The sequence below is a fragment of the Mus caroli genome, chromosome 11 (genome assembly GCF_900094665.2).
Source record: "Mus caroli chromosome 11, CAROLI_EIJ_v1.1, whole genome shotgun sequence".
NCBI lineage: Eukaryota > Metazoa > Chordata > Mammalia > Rodentia > Muridae > Mus > Mus caroli.
Window position 1 is genome coordinate 53133934 of NC_034580.1, and position 16501 is coordinate 53150434.

The following is a 16501-nucleotide window of genomic DNA, read 5'->3' on the forward strand; positions in this document are numbered from 1 at the left end:
TCTGTGTAGCCTTGGCTGTCCTGGAACTCACTTTGTAGACCAGGCTGGCCTCAAACTCAGAAATCCGCCTGCCTCTGCCTCCCAAGTGCTGGGATGCATGAGCCATCTTACTCAGCATATTTTTATTTTCAGTCTTGCTCTTTTCTAGGCTAGGCAGGTTGATCCCCAAAAGGGCTCTTGTATCTGAATTGCCACACTCCCTAATTTGGGAAATTTTCCACTATGATTTTTATTAAAATGTTTTTGACAATGCCTTTAGTATGAAGTTCTGCCCCTTCTCTGGCCCTGACCCTTGGATTGGTCTTTTGTGTCCATCCATCTAGCGAGCCCTGCTTATACGTCCCCGTTCTTTGACCTCACCTTCCATATGTCCGGCCTATCAGTCTTTCTATCGGTGAGGCTTCCTCACAGCCCCCTATTTGCTTGCATGTGTTCTTCATACCCAGTATTTCAGTTTGTTTTTTCCTAAGCATCTCCATCTCTCTGCTGAGTTCCTCTTTTATATATTGTATTGATTCGATCTGTTTTTTACTTAGCTGCTTGTGTTCTCTTGGAATTCACCCAGGGGCTTATGTACAACTACTTTCATTTCTTTAAACATACCTATAATCTTTCTTTTTTCCTTCTCTTTCTGGGATCTCATCTACTTTGCTCTACCTAGAGATCAAAACATAGCTGCCCTGTGCTGTGTGCCACACCAGGCAGGGCTGCACTCCAGGCCCAGGGCGCAAGATAAGAATAGGCAAGGTCTAGCTTAGTGGGCGAACTCACTATGTGGCTCTGACTGGCCTGGGACTCAAGAGGGTAGACCAGGCTGGCCCCAAACTAGAGATCTGTCTGCTTCTCCCTTCCAAATTCTGGGGCTAAAAATGTGTGCACCACCACACGGGTCCCTGGGAAGCCAGGTTTTAAAGTCCTGTTAGAAATAGGTTTGGAGCCGGGCGTGGTGGAGCACGCCTTTAATCCCAGTACTTGGGAGGCAGAGGCAGACGGATTTCTGAATTCGAGGCCAGCCTGGTCTACAAAGTGAGTTCCAGGACAGCCAGGGCTATACAGGGTGTCTCAAACGCCCCCCCCCCCATTAAAAAAACAAACAAAAAATAGGTTTGGAAGTTTCAAGAAAGTGATCGAATAACCCCAGGTAGTTTGGCAGGGCAAAAGTTTTACTGTTGCAAAAGGGTGTACAGCTATGTCAAAGTGAATGAGCAGGCAGCACTCAGGGGTCTCCGCTGGCATTTTGTTGCTAACACCCAGGGGGCAGAGCTCAGCCTTGCAAGCTCACACAACTGGATAGTTTAAAGCAGTGCTGCTGGTGAGCAGTCTGCCACTGTGAGCACAGAACGCTGTTCATTTCAGGACAAATTGGGAGATTTTTGGGCAAATGATATTTTTTCTGTTTTTTTTTTTTTTTTTAAATGATGTTTTGGGGGCTGGAAAGATGGCTGAGAGGTTGCAGCTCTATTTGCTAGCACAGTACCTGTGTCAGGTGGCTCACAATTACTCCAGGGGCTCTTGTACTCACACCTACATACCTACACATGTGCCTGCATATACACATAATTAAAATTTATTTTAAAAAATCTAATGTATTTCCCTTGTCTTATTTAACCCTGGTAGAAAAGACAGTATACTTCTTTCTTGGTTCATACAGTCTGGGGCACACAGAGTAGACAACACACAGACCTGGAGAGCTAGAAAAGGTGCCTCGTGAGAAGTGAATGCGTCTGCTGAAAGCATCAGAAATTACTCATACAGACTCAATCCTGTGAAGATGTTAGAGATGTTAAGGACGTAACATAGGAGGCCTACAGACGTAGCAGCTCGCTGAGAAGCGCATGCCTTCCACGCAAGAGGCCAGAAAAGGGGCCTGTAATTTAGAGCATATATCCTAAGTACTTCCATTTGTTCTCCATTATTTTCCACAGGCGCTGGAAATTCCTAGAATGAACAGCAGGAGCCGCTGTGGAGGGAGGGCACGGTAGGCACAGTCAGGAGGAGGTTTGATTGAAGTTTTGCACTAAAATGGCAAACGTGGGAGGAGATGCTGGTGTCCGTGTTCTTGGGTGTCTGTGTGAAGTAACAGCAGGCAACTTTCAAATGGTAGGGCCGGGAGGTGGACACCTGTGAATATCCATCTATCATCTACCTATCATTTGGCTTCTAATCTCCTGTTTATCAGTTAGTAACCATCTATCAATCTGTTTATTATCTGTCAATCACCTGTTATTTATTTATCATTTGTTTGTTTGTCTATCAATAATCTTTCATCTGTCTACTTATTATTTATTTGTCCTTCATCTGTTTGTCTACCTGTCATCAATAAACTATTTTCTGAAAGGCAAAGAATGTGACAAAATATTGACAAGGATTGACTCTAGGTAAAGGGCACATTGGTGTTCACAGCGCGGCTTGAATTATTTCTGTGTCTTCTAATTAGAAAGGCAAGTGCCAGCAGAGGGAGCAAGGCCCTTCCTCAGGAGCTACTGTGAGCCCCACCCGTGGGTAGCTTTGGGAGCCGCTGGTTCTGAAGGGGCGCCAGGGGGCAGTGAGTGCTGCTTTGGGTGCTTCGGAAAACACAGTATTTCAGCGTCAAAGCCTACCTGCCTGCCTGCCTGCTGGTGTTCACAAGTGCAGTATGGTTCTCTGTTAAAACAGAGAGTTACCGAATTCGATCTCAGCTGTATTTCTTAAAGGTTTAGTCTGATCTTTCATAAATAATGAAACTTGGAAAGTCGGGAAACAAAACAAAGCAAAACAAGCACTTCCCTGACCGGGAATCGAACCCGGGCCGCGGCGGTGAGAGCGCCGAATCCTAACCACTAGACCACCAGGGAAGGGATAGTAACTGCCCTCTGGAGGCACTAGACTAGGTGACGACAATGGTGACGAACAACTGCAGTTCCGTTTGTGAACCAGAGGCTAGGCAACCAGGCAACCAAGCGACCAGATGCTGGTGAGGATGTGAGTGTCCGAAGCTGTGAGGAATCTTGCAGGAGAAAGGTGAGTTCCTGAAACGGAGGAAAATAAAAACCACTCTTGAAGAGAGAAAAAAAAGGAATTGTGTCAGAAGTGGGATTCGAACCCACGCCTCCATTCGGAGACCAGAACACCCGTAGGTAAGGCTTATCACCTTGAGTCTGGCGCCTTAGACCACTCGGCCATCCTGACACTTGCTGAAAGCGTTCAGCTCTACATGTCCTGGATCCTGTGATGCAGCTGGCACTGTCCCTGATCTCGGGCGTAGGAATTGCTGGCTTCTTGCTTCGCTTGGAGAAGATCCGAGGCCAGCACCGGACAGTGAGCTCTGTGCAGTCGCTGTCTGTGAACCCCAAAACGCACTTCTGAGTGAGACGATTGCAGCACTGAGGCTATGGAGTTGCAGCCGAGTACGCACCGAAACTCTTGCTCCCATGCAAACGCACCCAGCTTTCGGAGAACTCTCGGAGGCCAGGCTGGGGGCTCTGCGTTTACCGCTCCGAGCGACCTGAGTTCGGTGAGTGTCGCTCCACCAGCGGCCATACGAACCTGAGTGCTTTAGCTCCCAACGGAAGGCCACACACCGCCCTGCAGAACAGTCATGGACCCGCTTGCGGATGGCCTTCCTCTGAGACCACCCGTCCTTCCCGCTTTTTTCTCTCTCCCGCAACTTTTTTCTTCATCCTTGCCTCCCTTCTTCCTCCACTTAACTTCAACCTTTCCTTTGCCTTGGTGAGCTGATGAAAGAGATAATAAATACAAATGTGCAACTGGCGAAGAAAAAAAACCCCACCAAACAAACAAAAAACCGAACAAAACAAAACAAAGCACAAAGTTATGAAAGGTAGAGGAGTCAGAGTTGCTGAGGAGGGCAATTTTCTTTTGATAAAACATTTATCAAAAACTAATACATACAGGCATGAGGTGGAGGCGCTGGGATTGGATCAATGTTATCCTTAGCTGCACAGTGAGTTCTGGAACCACGAGAACTAGTCTCAAAAACAAAATAAAAAAGCAAAACAATAACACATGACCCATCCAATCCAATCATGATATATATTATGGGCCTATCTCTGGATATATATATATATATATATATATATATATATATATATAATTTCAACTAAATGAATGATGCTAAGGAAAATATCCTGCCCTTGTTCAAATGGCGAGGAAAGCTATTCTATTTAGACTATTGCGGAAGCAGAGAAATACAGACTGTTTAGATCTAGCAAAGACAGAAAAACAGTTGGTGGTTTGTAACCAAGGAAACGGTGGCCAGAGTGGGTGGAAAGTTCTTAAGAGCCATGTCAAGGGCATTAAACGGATCCCACAGAATTCTCCAAAAACCAAATCAAAGACTTAGACCTCAAAGGAGAGAGATGACGAACTTGATATTCGACAAAAGCCCATCTCTCAGTGCGGGGGTTGACTGATGGAGTTCTCCACGGACTAATCCAAGACAGGTGGGGGCCAAGGTTCAGGCCTGGTCAAAGGGTCCAGAGGAGCTTAACTAAGTGTTAGTTAATGATGGATTTGTAGGATGTTAAAACCACTCAGAGGAGAGTTTGAAGAGATTTTTAAAAGTAGCCCATGTAGCCAAAATGAATGAATGAATGAACAAACGAACGAATGAATAAATACATGGTGTAAAGAGATTGCTTATCAATGCGGGTGAGTTCAGGTCCCCAGTGTAATAAACTGTGATGCTTGACATATGGCTTCTTATTTGAAGGTTTTTTTTACCTGACAGAGAATATATTATTATTTTTTTAATTTTTCTTTTCATTTCTTCTCTTTTCTTGTCTGTCTGTCGTTTCTTTTCTTTTTTTTTGTGAGACAGATTTCTCTACATAGCCCTGGATGTTCTGGAATTCACTTTGTAGATGAAGCTGGCCTTGAACTCACAGAGATCTTCCTGATTCTACCTGAGTGCTGGGATTAAAAGTGTGTAGCACTGTATCTGGTGACCATGCCTGGCTGCAGTAAACAAAATTCTTAATTAAAAAAAATATCTATCTATCTATCTCTATATATCTCTATATATCTCTACATCTATATGTAGGGTGTGTCTGTGTGGGAGTCTGTGGATACAAGTGCAGTACAGAAAAGGGTGTTGGATCCCCTAGAGCTGGAGTTTAAGGTGGCTGTGATCTGTCTGGTGTGAGGTCTGGCAACCAACTCTGGTTGTCCACAAGAGCAGTAAGCACTCTGTACTGGCTAGTTTTGTGTCAACTTGACACAGCTGGAGTTATCACAGAGAAAGGAAATTGGTACCAGCATAGTGGGATATTCCTGTGACAACCTGACCATGTTTTGGGGAGGACTGTGGAAGGACTTTGGAACTTTGGGCCAGAAGATCCATTCGCTGTTAAGAACTCTGTGAGATGTTGTGTAGGAGCTTAAAAGATAATGTTGAGAACAGTGCAGAAAAATGGAGGCCTGGCTTGTGAAATTTCAGAGGGAAAAATTAAAGACTCTTTTCAGAGCCATTGCTATTTTGGATTGTAAAGATTCTGTGGTTCTGGTTAGCTGGGGCTGAAGAATCAGCTGTGATTAACAAGATACCAGAACTACTAAAGTAAAACCTTTGCATTACTGGGACTATTGATGCTGGTTAGCTGGAGCTAAGAAATTAGCGGTGATTAAGAAGAGACCTGCATCACTGAGGTGAAATCTTCTGGGAAGTGTTTTCTGAGAGTACAGAGGCTGTGTTCCAGAGATAGCCAAGGCTGTACCTTGTGCTGTGGATGGACTTAATAATGTGTAAGGGTTACCCAGGTGGTACTGGTTTTGAAGGGGTCACGCAGAGCAGCTGAGGCTCTGCACTGTGAGAGGCCAGGGAAGGTCATTGGTGAAGGTGCAGCCTTCAACAAGTTGCAATTGATGGCCCAGGACTGAAGGGGTCATGCAGTGTTTTGGAGATGCCAGTACTATTAGATGACTACCAAGAGCAGCAGCAGTGGAGTACAGACATCTGGAGCCTAGAGGACAATGTGTGTGCTCAAAGGGCATGGCTGGAGAAGTGACCTAAGCCCTTGGAGGAGCCCAGAAGATCGTGAGTTGGATCCCAGTCATTGGACGGTTGGAGATTGATTTTTGCTTTTGATTGTGACTGTGCCCTGATATTTTTCCCTCTTGGAGGAAGCTTTTTAGTGAAACCCACAGTTAAGAGACTTTGAATTTTAAAAGATACTGGATATTTTAAAAGGATTGAACTTTTAATATGTAAAGACTGTGGGACTTTTAAAGTTATTTAAGATCTTGGAGATGAATAAGAACTAAGGGTTGAGGCTTACTAGTGATGTATTTGTGTGTCAGGTTGACAAGGGGTCAATTGTACTGGCTAGTTTTGTGTCAACTTGACACAGCTGGAGTTATCACAGAGAAAGGAGCTTCAGTTGAGGAAATGCCTCCATGAGATCCAGCTGCAAGGCATTTCCTCAATTAGTGATCAAGGGAAAGGCCCCTTGTGGGTGGGACCATCTCTGGGCTGGTAGTCTTGGGTTCTATAAGAAAGCAGGCTGAGCAAGCCAGGGGAAGCAAGCCAGTAAAGAACATCCCTCCGTGACCTCTGCATCAGCTCCTGCTTTCTGACCTGCCTGAGTTCCAGTCCTGACTTCCTTTGGTGATGAACAGCAGTGTGGAAATGTAAGCTGAATAAACCCTTTCCTCCCCAACTTGCTTCTTAGTTATGATGTTTGTGCAGGAATAGAAACCCTGACTAAGACACACTCTTAACTGTAAACCCATCTTTTTCAAGTTTCATGAAGATAAGTCTTTTTAAAGTTTACTTTAATTCTCCCTCCCTCTCTCTTAGAGAGAGAGTAGCCCTGGCTGGTCTGGAGCTCATAGAGATAGACTCATTTACCTTTGCTGCTGCTGCTGCTTCTTTTTTTGTTGTTGTTGTTTTCAAGACAGGGTCTCTCTGTATAGCCCTGACTGTCCTGGAACTCACTCCGTAGACCAGGCTGGTCTCAAACTCAGAAATCCGCCTGTCTCTGCCTCCCAAGTGCTGGGATTAAGGGCATGTGCCACCACATGTGGTGATCATCTTTAAAAATAAAGATTATTTTGTGTGTACATATCGTGTGTGAGCATCAGTGCCATGCCTCGTGTCTGTGGAGAGCAGAGGACAACTTGAGAGGCCATTCTCCCCTTCCACCCTAATGCTGAGTTCTAGGGATTAAACCGAGGCCCCAGACTTGCTCAGCAAGCATCTTCCTCTGATGAGATACCTCAACAGTCTATGATGATCATACCGCATGCTGAAACATAGTTTCACCAAACATCCATGTTCTAACTACTAGAATATGTGAAAGTTGCTTTTTTTTTTTTTTTGTAGCAAACACTTTGCAGATATAACTGTTTGAGGTGTTGAAATGGGAGATCCCCTGGATTACCCAAGTGGACTAAGTGTTTGAAAGAGGAAGAGGAAGGCTTGCACTAGAGCAAGGCTGTGTGACTGTGGAGTCAGAAGCTTATGTGATATGGCCAGAAGTCCCAGAACGCTGGTCACCACTGGAAGAAAGAAAACTCTCTTAGACCTCTTGCTGGACGTGTAGCTCTGTTCAGCACTTTGGTGCAGACCTTTTGACCTCCAAAACTGTAAGCGAGTAAATTTCTGCTGTTTTGAGTTGTCAGGTTTGTAGTGATTTGCTACAGAAAACAGTCAGCAGTGCAAGTGACTTGGAGTGAGGTTTGAGCCCTAAGGCTGTTCATTGTTGACTCCCTTGTGCCAGGCACTTGTAAATTCTTTATAAACATGAAGTGTATTAAGCCAGTTAACCATGGAGAGTCAACTGGGCAGTCAAAGGAGTCTGGAATCCCAAAAGGGTAGCCAGAAACATCAATCAATGGGTGATCTAATTACATCACACCCCCTCCCCCCAAGAGCATACCTAAAAGAGAGGCTTGCCAGGGACCTGAGCCTAGTCCATCCCATCTTTTGGTAACATAGAAGGATCTAAGAGAGAAGAGGATCCAGCCAAGCGGGAGAAAACCAGGAGCAAACAAAGTCTGACAGTGAAATTGAGAAGAAAGTGAGATGAATGCGTGGCAGAGGAGGAGAGGGCTAAACTCTTCTCCATTCTGGGGCAGAGAGGCAACAGAATTGGTCACTTCATTTAGCAACATAGAGAGATGCAGGCCTTTAATCCCAGTACTTCAAAAGTGGAGGCAGGAGTCAAGGCTATCTTGGCTACATGGTACCAGCCTGAATTACATGAGACCTTGTTTCAAGCAAAACAGAAAATAAAAAAACTTGTGCCGTTGACAAGTGCCGTTGCAATCTCTTGATAGAAATAACTCCATCAGAGCCATTTGTAGATGATGTGAAATCAGAGTCTGTACAAAGTGTAGGCAACTTCTCGTGTGGATGGTGGCAGGTTATGGGTTGCAGCTGGAGGGTGGTCTCGCGGTTCAGAAAGGACTCTAGTTGGCTTCAGCTGGCGGATGCTGCAGCTCGTGTTTGCTCGGTGGCAACTGATAGGCAGAGATGCTAATAGAAGGAGCAATGACGACAGAATCCCAGACAATCGTTCAGGACCAAGGCTAACTACAATTCCCGGCAGGCTTTGCACGGGGTTCCTGGGGCGCAGGCGCAGGCAGCTGTCTTCCCGCTGCAAGTTCAGGCCGTAGCCTCCTGACGCTTAGGGGGGACGGTTTTTCTTAAAGGAGAAACAGCGGCGGCGCGCGCGGTGGGCCCCGGTCCTTCTGTGGCTTTCGGAGTGAGCACGCGGGTCCGGGAAGCGCAGGCGCAGTCTGGGCAAAGGCGGGTTGGGGCGTGCAGGTAAGACCCCACGAGGGTTGGCCCGGTGCCCTAGCAGTGCTGGGTGGGCTTCCCCTGCATGGGAGGCAGGGAGAAGGCCGAGGCGCGGCTGCACGCAGACCTGGCCGCCTCCAGACAAGGAGAGCAAGTTTCCAGTCGAGGTCTTTTTCCCCTGCCTGCGACCCCCGTGTTCCAAGTGTCCACCCTGGCTCTAAGAAGGGGTGGCTGGATCCGAGAGGCGCGAGCGCTGCGGAGGCACTATGGTCTCCCCATTCATTGCAGACGGAGCGAGGGGCTGTGTCTGTCCCGAACGCCCCGACGACGACAGCACGTTCCTCCCGCAGGCCGGGACGTCTATGGCTTCTCCGGTGGCAGACGCATCCCGCCGGCGGCGGGAGAAGCGCAGGCAGCTGGACGCGCGCCGCAGCAAGTGCCGCATCCGCCTGGGCGGCCACATGGAACAGTGGTGCCTCCTCAAGGAGCGGCTGGGCTTCTCCCTGCACTCGCAGCTCGCCAAGTTCCTGTTGGACCGGTTAGGGCCCGGGAGGGACCTAGGCGGGCACAGCCCCAATCGGGTTCTTACAGCCTTGGGTTTCTCGTTTGGGCAGGGTGGGCCTGCTCCTCCCCTCCTAGCCCCAGCGAATGGGAGGTCTGTAGGGTTGGCCCCGTAAGTGAGTGAGTGCGGGACTTGAGGGTGGTTGGCTCTGAGCTAACACCAAGCTCTTCTCTGGCAGGTACACTTCTTCAGGCTGTGTCCTCTGTGCAGGTAGGTAAAAGACGTTAACAGGTAGTGGTGCCTCCTAGAAACTGAATGTCTCAAGAGAAGTGGACCAGAAGCTCCTACTGGGTTCGGGAAGAGGACAAGCCCGGAATAAGCCTGCTGCCTGCCATGCAGTAGCGTGTGGGGAAGGAGCTTTGTCTTGGGACCTTTGGGTGTGTTTGTCCCAGCTCTAAACCAAACCAAACCAACAAACAACTGTGCATCTAGGTTGAAAACAAAAACAAGACCCCCTCAAACTCCTCAGGGGCTGAAGCAATGGCTGGGTGGTGCGCTGCTCTTGCAGAGGAACCCAAATTCCTTTCCTTCCTAGTGCTCATGCAGGAGGCTCACGACTGTGTGAACTCTAGCTGCAGGGAGATCCAACATCCCTGGCCTCCAGGAGCACCTGCACTCATGTGCACCCACCCACAGATACACAAAGCTAATGAAAAATAAAATATTTTTAAAAGAATGCTTAAAAAAAAAATCCCAATGTCTGGGTATGGAGAGATGGCTCAGCAATTAAGAGCGTTGACTGTTCTTCTAGAGGTCCTGAGTTCAGTTTCCAGCAACCACATGGTGGCTCACAACCATCTGTAATGGGATCTGATGCTCTCTTCTGGTGTGTCTGAAGACAGCTACAGTGTACTTATATACATAAAATAAATACATCTTTTAAAAAGATTAGAAAAAAAACAAATAAACCGATGCCGTATGTGGCCTGAGGTTGCCCGTGGGTTTAGAGGGTTAGGATGGCCCGAGTGGTTTTCTTGGTCCTTGCATGACTGCTTCATCTTACCTCCAGCTCCAGAGCCTGGGCCTCGGAAGGGTCTGCAGTACCTGGTGCTCCTGTCTCATACACACAGCCGAGAATGTGGCCTAGTGCCCGGGCTCCGGGGGCCTGGAGGTGGTGAAGGAGAGCTTGTGTGGGAGTGCTCTGCGGGCCACACGTTCTCCTGGGAACCCTCTTTGATTCCTGCACCTTCAGATGTGCCTAAGCAGGCCCCTCTCACTCACACCACAGAGAGAGCCTGGTGCTCAGAGGCCAGGAGGAAGCAGGAAGCCCAAGGTGAGTGAGGAAGGAAAACATTTTCCAGTCTTCTCTGAATGTGTTCATTATCATTAGGGTCTCGTGTAGCCACGTAGCCTGGCATTCCCTCCAACTTCCAAGAGCTGGAGTAATGATCTCTTTATGATAGCAAGGAAATATATCCTCACAAGCATTGCTAGGTATGGGAAGTAAAAGTGTGGAGTGATGGATGGACAGAAACTGGAGATAAGGTTTAAAAAAGAATTCATTTGTAAAAAGCACTACCAAGCAAACTAGGATGCCTTTGGGAAGAAACTGTCCTCAGTCTTTGAGTCTAGGCCTCCTTCTCTTATGACCTGCTTGTGCCAACAGGTTTGGAATGTGAGCAGCGAGAAAGGACTCAAGAAACCAGGTTGTCCAGGTGAGGGAAGCGAGGGGCAGGACAGAGCTGCATAGAGAGTGGGGATGTGGTGGCAGTTTCTCAGGCTTGTCTTTCTTGAGCTTGCAGGAGAGTAGATTCTCCACTGGAGATCGACCCACCCCTGGGAGAGGATCAGGATGAGGATGAGGAGGAGGAAGAGCTGCTCAGTGACGCCAGCCCATGGACCTACAGCTCCTCCCCAGATGAGCCAGTTGGGATTGAGGGAGGACGGGGAACAGCTTGAGGGGGTGGGGGGAGGCAGCTGGCCATTCAGAGATTGTGCCAGCTGGAGGGATGGTCTTGTTGCACAGTGGGCAGGGCAGATGCTGGGGAAAGTAACGTTAGCCTTTGAATTGGAGTTGTGGGAAGGGATGAAGTAAGGCTCTGGGGGAGGCTGAGAGCAAGAGTGGGCTATGGGAGTTGGGAGTTTTCTATGTAGGGGTTAGAGGTGACTGATGCCCAGGGGGATAATGCCCTCCTCCTGCTTCTCTTTTCAGCAGTGAACCAGACGTCCCTAGGCCACCTCCATCCCCTGTTACGCACACACCTAAGGAGGGAGAGATCTCGCCAGTACCTGCAACTCTGCCCACTCCCTGTGCTGTTCTCGCCTCCGTGGGTTCTCCAGATGCTCTGACATCAGATACTGAGGTGCAGCTGGAACTCAGCAGGACCCCTCAGGTGCCTGCAGAGCTGCACATGACTGAGTCTCTGGAGAGGTAACCTGATGGCTGAAACAGGGCAGGGGTGTCCTGGGATGTGTCACCCTTGAGGCCCTCGGCTCCTTCTTTGCTACCCATAGCCCTGGGAGTCAGGCCCAGTCTGCTCCGAATCCGACTTGGGATGAGGATACTGCCCAGATTGGGCTCAGGAGAATTAGGTAGGACTGGGGAGATGGGACTCTGGGGAGGGTCAGGAGTGAGACAGAGCAGGCAGGAATCCTGCTCCCGTTTTCCTCCCCTAGGAAAGCTGCCAAAAGAGAACTGATGCCCTGCGACTTCCCTGGCTGTGGAAGGATCTTCTCCAACCGGCAGTATTTGAATGTGAGGGACACAGATTGAGGCCTGTGTGGCTACTGGGGTTGGTGTGGAAGCTGAGGGAAAGATACCCTAGGCTGAGGTAGATATAGCTCAGTCGTAGTGCAGTTGTCTAGCATATGAAAAGCAGCACATACAGCCACTGTAGAGGAAAAGGCCCGTGCTTCACAGTTAGTGAGGGCTTCTGACCTCAAGTATAGGGAGGGACAGGGGGATGGTACAGTGTAGGTGGTCAGGGTAGGTCTAAGAAGAGCATAGCAGCTCAGATTTGAGCCTTTTATGTAGATACTGCAGCAGCTGCTCTAGTTAACTGTGGAAACAGGATTAGGATGCAGGAGCCATCCTGTGCCACCCACAATCCATGGTGTGACCAGGTCCCATAAGAAGGACTTATTCATTGGTAAGTTCAGGTAGAAGCACCAGCTGCCAGGTAGTGTAGCTCAGTGGTAGAACACTTGTCTGTTATATGCTGGGTCCTGGATCAGGACTCCAAACTGAAGAGAATAGAAAACAAACAAACAAACAAACAAACAAACAAGAAACCCCCCAAGAATCCCTTTTCCTCAACAGGAAAATGAGACCTGTGTATTCCCAAGGCAGATTTAGGAGAAAATCTCACATTCTATGTATTCATAGCGGTAGCCAGAGACTGTAGCACATATGAATGTGGTCATCATGCTCACATCAACCATATTCTGCCCTGACAGACGAGGTTGGATACATGACACGTGTTAATTGGAGTGGCATTTTGTACAGGGAACTCTGTGGACATTGCAATGATGGTGTGCAAGGAAGTGAGTGGGTGGGCATCCAGAGGGGACAGGTGAGGGCAGTTAATGGTCAGGGTGGTAGGACAGCTGTGCTTCTTAGGGCATAGGTGAGGATGAGGCCAGAACGGTGGCCCGGACGGGGAAAACAAGGGTGGATGAGGAAGCCGCCTGCTCACCCAGCTCCAGTCGGTCTCCCTGGGAAGGCAGCCGTGCTTTTGCCTTGTCTCTCTTGTCACCCACTTTCTAGCACCACAAGAAGTACCAGCATATCCAGCAGAAGTCGTTCTGCTGCCCTGAGCCAGCTTGTGGGAAGTCCTTCAACTTTAAAAAGCACCTGAAGGAGCATGTGAAGCTCCACAGCGGTGAGTATGGGACCCCGCCCCCTACAGCTGTGCTGGGGAGGACTCAAATCCCTTGGTCCTTGTGTGCCTTATAAGCCCTTGTCTGCTTGAGTTTGTAACTAGGTCCTTGGTAGCCTGACCCTAGTGAAATGCACTGTAGTCATGTAGGGCCATGAAGAGATGGGAAAGCAGGGGAGGGTGGAGTGCAGGAAGGACATGCTGCTTATGTGGTAAAAGAAGCCTTGCAAGCAAGACCTGAGCGGAGTGAGGAATGGAGGCAGCGCGTGTGCGGAGCATCTACATGATCCACGGATGGGGAGGCCTCCAAGACCACAGTAAGGGTGATGTGGTTTCTACTTTGAGATGAGACCACTGTGAGGTCTTCTAAGGTGGAGAGATAGCTGACTTTCAGAGATGGCTGCTGTTGCAGCTATGTGGAGAGTCAGGGACTGTAGATGAGTAGAAATGGGCTTATACTGACGGTGATGACTAGGGCTTGCTGGTCACAGTTGGTGAGCAGTGGTTGAGGCTCTTAGAGAGTTAAAAGGTCTGTGTGAAAAGGATGGATCAGCCATAGGTGAGACTGGGAGAGAGAGACAGAGACAGAGAGAGACAGAGAGAGACAGAGAGAGACAGAGAGAGACAGAGAGAGACAGAGAGAGACAGACACAGACTCAAAAGATTCCAGCCTGGGCAGCTGGGTAAAAGGTGATGTGTCCCTGAAAGCAAGGAAGGGGTCACTGAGTAGGAATTTGGGTTAATACATATTAATTAGATGTCAAGATTTAAGTATGGGACTTATAGAGTAGCAGAAATCTGTCATAAGCATGTGAGTAGTGTTTGGAGCCATGGGGCTGGAGAATGTCTGCCCAGGGAGGGAGGTTTGATGTGGTACATTTGCTCTTAGAGAGCAGGCCTTGGGGAAAGAGAGGAAGGCAAAGAAAGTGGCACTTGAGCAGGCAAGTGTAGAAAGTGCTCCAGGAAAGAGGGAGGACAGATTGACAAGAGCTGCAGGCCAAGGAAAAGAGATAACATGAAAGAGTGACGAGCTCTGCTGTGGGAATGACAGCCACAGTGGTGTGGGTTCAAGGCAAGCTGGGCTGGGGAAGTGGGAGATGCTGTAGTTTTGCTCTGTTGATGAGGAGTAAGGTTTTAGATAGAAGGCTAAAAGCTTAAGGAAAGGAAGAGAAGGAAAGGAAGGCTTGATGACATCAGGGTGGGTGGAGTTCGATATGAAAGAGATGAATTCTGTGAGATATGGTGGAGACATCTACATACTCATATATATGGGCAGGGGTACTAGTTAACTGATGGACTTGGGGGGAACAAAAGCTGTACTGGAAATGTTGGAGACAGCAGATACTCTTCAGGATTCTGGACAGTGGGCATTGCAGAGCCTGTCTGTGAAAGGGAAGACCATGGGGAAGGTTGAACACTCATGCCTATCTTCAAGTATGCCAGGGGATAGGTTTGGCCTGAGTTTGGGCTTTTCCCAAGCTAGTACTGCTAATGGGCCTGACAGATTGGTAACGTGAACGAAGTCCATGTGAAAATGGAGCTGAAGGGGAAGGGGGCTATGAGAAGATTGTAGGGATGGTGGATGGTGGCCTGGAATCAGATTGTCACACCAGAACAAGGCAGGAGGTCCTGGTTGGAACCTGGTAGTACAGTACTTAGTAGTGGTGCCCTAGCAGAGTTGGGGGATAAAGTGATGAGGGAACAGGGGTACAATGATGCTTAATGACAGCATAGTGGCGGGCAGGTGTAGAGGACTTGTGGTGTGAGGGGAGTGATGGAGATGAAGAGTCTGCAGAGTGTTATATGATAAGGCTTCAGAGAGCTGGTAAGACAGTCTGAAGGGTACCAGGAGAAGCAAGGAGAATGTTTCTGCTCTAGGCCTTTAGGTTTAGTGGCATTGGAGAGAAACCACAGCAGCCTGAGAGCTGTTGTAAGGATGGATGATGGCAAGAGCTGTTGGATCTAGCAGGTTCAGTAAAAGGAGAGACTTGCAGACATGGTGCTTGTGGTGGCAGGTGGAACATGCGCCTGGATGGGGGATTCTTATTTGGGTGGGGGGGAAGTATCATTGGGGCTTGTTACTGAAACTCCAACTTTTGACTCTAGGCTTATATGTGGCTGCTACTTGGTACTTCCTATCCATACACGGCTGACAGAGACCCAGCCCAAGCCCAGATAGGGGCCTGTGCCCTAGAAACTAGGAACAAAGGGTGACAAGGCAGTTTTGGATACCCCGTTATCTCAATTTTAGGATCAATTAGGTACAGAAGGTCCATATGCCTATTAGGACCCAAGACTCCTGAACCCCAGTACTGACACCACCTGTTGGGAGTGGTGGGCTAAAACCTGAAGACAGATAACTAAGTATCCCTTGTGTGCCTACAGATACCAGGGACTACATCTGTGAATTCTGTGCTCGATCTTTCCGCACTAGCAGCAACCTTGTCATCCACAGACGAATCCACACAGGAGAGAAACCCCTGCAGTGAGTTTCAGGGGCCATGGAGGGAGTTATTATCTGGCAGCCAGGGAGTGGGCAGCAGAACCGCCAGGGAGGTGAATGTGATCCAAGGTTCCTTCCTATCTTTGGCTCCAGGTGTGAGATATGTGGATTTACTTGCCGGCAGAAGGCCTCCCTAAACTGGCACCGACGCAAGCATGCAGAGACAGCAGCTGCCCTGCGATTCCCCTGTGAATTCTGTGGCAAACGCTTTGAGAAGCCAGACAGTGTGGTAGCTCACTGTAGCAAAAGCCACCCAGCCCTGCTCCCAGCACAAGAGCCACCTGGCTCTTTGGTGTCTAGTCCCAGCATTTCTGCCCCTGAGTCCCTGCAGTCTCCTGAGGGGGCTAGCATCTCTACCACTTCTGACTCTAATCCTGCCTCCTCAACATCCATTTCTTCACCTGGGGTGCCAGACCCCAGGAACAGAGAGAAAAATTAGGTGAGTGCAGTGGAGGGTAGAGCACCACTGGGCTCCAGATACCAGGTTTTAGCCTTCAAGGAAATAAATGGTATTTTACACAAGTGTATGCTTTGGTGCTACAGATATAAGAATCTGGGAGTCTTGTGAAAACAGGCTGTTAGTGTGTGCCAGAATGCAGCAGAAGCTGACCCACTCACATGCCCTTCTTTCTAGACTTACTTTACAGACCTTCCTGTAGAGTGTTAACAGTTGCCTTGGCCTAGGGGCAGACTAGACCAGGAAGCAGATAACCCTGTTCTGTCTAGCATTTGCCTCTGCTTAGGCCCTGCAGTCTGGCCTTCTGATATAGAACTGAGCCCCACAGCAAAATAGCTATTTAGTCTACAATGGATGAATTTTTGAGAGGTAATTGAATTGTGGATCATGACTTGCTAATGGGCTAATCCTTTGATAAGTT

General features: G+C 48.6%; 1 protein-coding gene and 2 non-coding genes across 5 annotated transcripts; 1 reads left to right on the forward strand and 2 right to left on the reverse strand.

The window, feature by feature from the left end:
• Positions 1 to 2762: 2762 nt before the first annotated feature.
• Positions 2763 to 2834, reverse strand: Trnae-cuc. The gene has a single exon. It is a non-coding gene; the product is annotated as a tRNA-Glu (tRNA).
• A 227-nt stretch (positions 2835 to 3061) lies between these two features.
• On the reverse strand, positions 3062 to 3168 carry Trnal-caa. The gene is made up of 2 exons: positions 3131 to 3168; positions 3062 to 3107 (listed from the first exon to the last, which is right to left on the reverse strand). It is a non-coding gene; the product is annotated as a tRNA-Leu (tRNA).
• Positions 3169 to 8580: 5412 nt separating this feature from the next.
• Znf692 (zinc finger protein 692) lies at positions 8581 to 16150 on the forward strand. Of its 3 annotated transcripts, none has more exons than XM_021177412.1 (12): positions 8581 to 8767; positions 9029 to 9278; positions 9481 to 9512; positions 10312 to 10575; positions 10909 to 10957; positions 11045 to 11164; positions 11455 to 11673; positions 11757 to 11834; positions 11919 to 11997; positions 13009 to 13123; positions 15506 to 15605; positions 15717 to 16150. In XM_021177412.1, exons 2-12 carry the CDS (start codon positions 9103 to 9105, stop codon positions 16060 to 16062), a joined length of 1578 nt encoding a protein of 525 aa, XP_021033071.1. In that variant the 5' UTR covers positions 8581 to 8767; positions 9029 to 9102; the 3' UTR covers positions 16063 to 16150. The 3 variants fall into 3 exon arrangements, with proteins under 3 accessions (XP_021033071.1, XP_021033072.1, XP_021033073.1); XM_021177413.1 differs by having other exon boundaries at positions 9091 to 9278; XM_021177414.2 differs by lacking the exons at positions 8581 to 8767; positions 9029 to 9278; positions 9481 to 9512 and having other exon boundaries at positions 10403 to 10575; positions 11038 to 11164.
• The last annotated feature ends 351 nt before the right edge of the window (positions 16151 to 16501 follow it).

Excerpts from the sequence above, each read along its gene's own strand:
- Znf692 (XM_021177412.1), top strand. The coding sequence starts at position 9,103 with ATGGCTTCTCCGGTGGCAGACGCATCCCGCCGGCGGCGGGAGAAGCGC. Across the intron at positions 11,998-13,008 it reads CCAACCGGCAGTATTTGAAT|CACCACAAGAAGTACCAGCA; the intron begins GTGAGGGACACA and ends CCCACTTTCTAG. Across the intron at positions 13,124-15,505 it reads GCATGTGAAGCTCCACAGCG|ATACCAGGGACTACATCTGT; the intron begins GTGAGTATGGGA and ends GTGTGCCTACAG.